General features: G+C 43.7%; 1 protein-coding gene across 1 annotated transcript in view; it reads right to left on the bottom strand.

Moving 5' to 3' along the window:
* The window catches only part of Su(var)3-9 (suppressor of variegation 3-9), a 3,983-nt gene extending 2,611 nt beyond the window's left edge, over window positions 1-1,372 (bottom strand). Inside the window, 1 exon segment of the mRNA NM_001126162.2 lies at window positions 986-1,372. Coding sequence (NP_001119634.2) covers window positions 986-995 — 10 coding nt within the window. The 5' untranslated portion in view covers window positions 996-1,372.
* Between the last annotated feature and the right edge of the window lie 600 nt (window positions 1,373-1,972).

Raw genomic sequence — 1,972 nt, 5'->3', positions numbered from 1 at the left:
GAAACTATCGAGTGAATTATTCGATAATTTTTAAAAACAACCGATGAATAATAATATCTATTCAATTGAAAAATCACTCGGTAGTTTTTGAAACTATCGATAGGCAATCGATAGTTAAAACTAGTCGGTAGCGCCCATCACTACAAAAAATGTTCATAACTCGCTTCTTAATAAAAAAAATATAGCCACCGAAGATGCCCAGGATAATAACCTTAGCTTTGCATTTTAGAAATTACAGAGTAAAATGTACTATGGTGAGCGTAAAATTTGCCATAGGTACTGTACATTTGTAAGACGTAGACAAGGAATGCCAGTGAGCTGTCCTCTTAATAAAAAATTAAAACAATATAGTAATACCTATGTAAAATGCAGACTTATTGAGTACCTACCTACCAAGATATTTCCAATAATAGCCAAACAATATTTATGGGATACCCAGTCTTTTATTTACAGGTATTCTCACGAAGGATAAGTTATTTGGAAATAAATACAGACTAAATTTTTATCATATTATGTTTTATGTTTCAAAGCGAACAGATACGCTCAGTTCAGAGTTTATTTAAACCTGATTATGATCAAATTGGCGAAATCCGATTCTTTGTTATTATAAGACCCATCAACAAACATTGAAAAATAGGAACTAAATAAGTATGTTTTCCGAACGTTGCGAAAGAAGCCGTCCGAGCAGTACCCCTATAATAACCGTCGTCGAGTTCGGTCGCCGTCAGAAAACTCGGACCGAGCCCGATTTCGAGTTTGTCACCATTTGGAATGGTTACGTAAGAAAAATGAGAAAGGCCCATCGACGTTCGCGCGCAAACGCCCGACCACGACGCCAGTGGACGCCGTGAGCCGGAAAAGTCCGTATACGTCGGGCGTGAAAACCGTCGAGGCCCGTCGATAACGGAACACCCGTCGTCGTCGTCGCGGCGGGTCCACCGAGACGACACCACGCACCATGCGACGACACCGATTTTGAACATACCTTTATGCATTGTAGTGGCCCGGAGCACGGAATCAAGGCGAACTACGAATGAAATCAATAACCAATTGCCGGAAACGACGGCGGTTAACGGATCGGTTGGATCGAGTAAATATTTGGCGGCAGACGGACTCCAATACTCGATCGCTGTGGCTGTACGGAACACGTACCGTATCGGTTAGCGCGGGAACCGCCGAACGAATGAGTGTCGTGAAACGCGCGGGCGCGGTGCTGGACAGGCGGACGGTGGTACTGAAGGAACGCGTCGGGAGGGGTTGCGGGGTGAAGCGGCGGCCAACGAGCGCGAACGGCGTGCAATAACGGCTGGACTGGCGATAACGAAAAGCGCCACACACAGGTACGGAGGGCACAGGCGATAGGCCTACAACTAGTACAGACTAGACAGTGACTACGGCTCTGCGACGAATACGACGGTCTAGACAGTTGTCGTGGCTGCGTCACTACGGCGGCGTACCGACACCACGGAGATAACAATGAAAAATGAAAATAAACGTTAGTACTATAGTACGTTCAGTCCAACGGTCGGATTTTGAACGCGCCAACATGGTGCCGGCAGGCGGCGGTACCCCGACTTTATGGCGGACGGCATGTCGCGTCGCAGTGTCGCCAACACCAGTAGGCGCAAACGCCTGCCGTAAAATACAATGGGTGGTAAACGGGTATACACATTGGCGGGAAACCATGACCTTTGTCATAACAATAACAATGCCTTTGTAGACGATCTATATGGGTATGCAGTGGCGTACTTTTTTTTTTTTTGGGGGGGGGGTCCAATAATTCCGACATTATATAGGTACTGATCATAGTACTGATATAAAGAAATAGCTTTTAATAGATTATAAGAATAGAAATTAATTGTTTTATTATATTTTAATAGGTATTTTAAATTGCATGGGCTAATTTTAACACAAGTATATTTTAACATTTTAAAATACAAAATCTAATCGTCTTTTTTTTTGCAAAGTTCAT

Source organism: Acyrthosiphon pisum, chromosome A1, assembly GCF_005508785.2.
Source record: "Acyrthosiphon pisum isolate AL4f chromosome A1, pea_aphid_22Mar2018_4r6ur, whole genome shotgun sequence".
NCBI lineage: Eukaryota > Metazoa > Arthropoda > Insecta > Hemiptera > Aphididae > Acyrthosiphon > Acyrthosiphon pisum.
The sequence above is the reverse complement of the archived record's forward strand: the minus strand, read 5'-3'. Positions and strand labels throughout refer to the sequence as shown.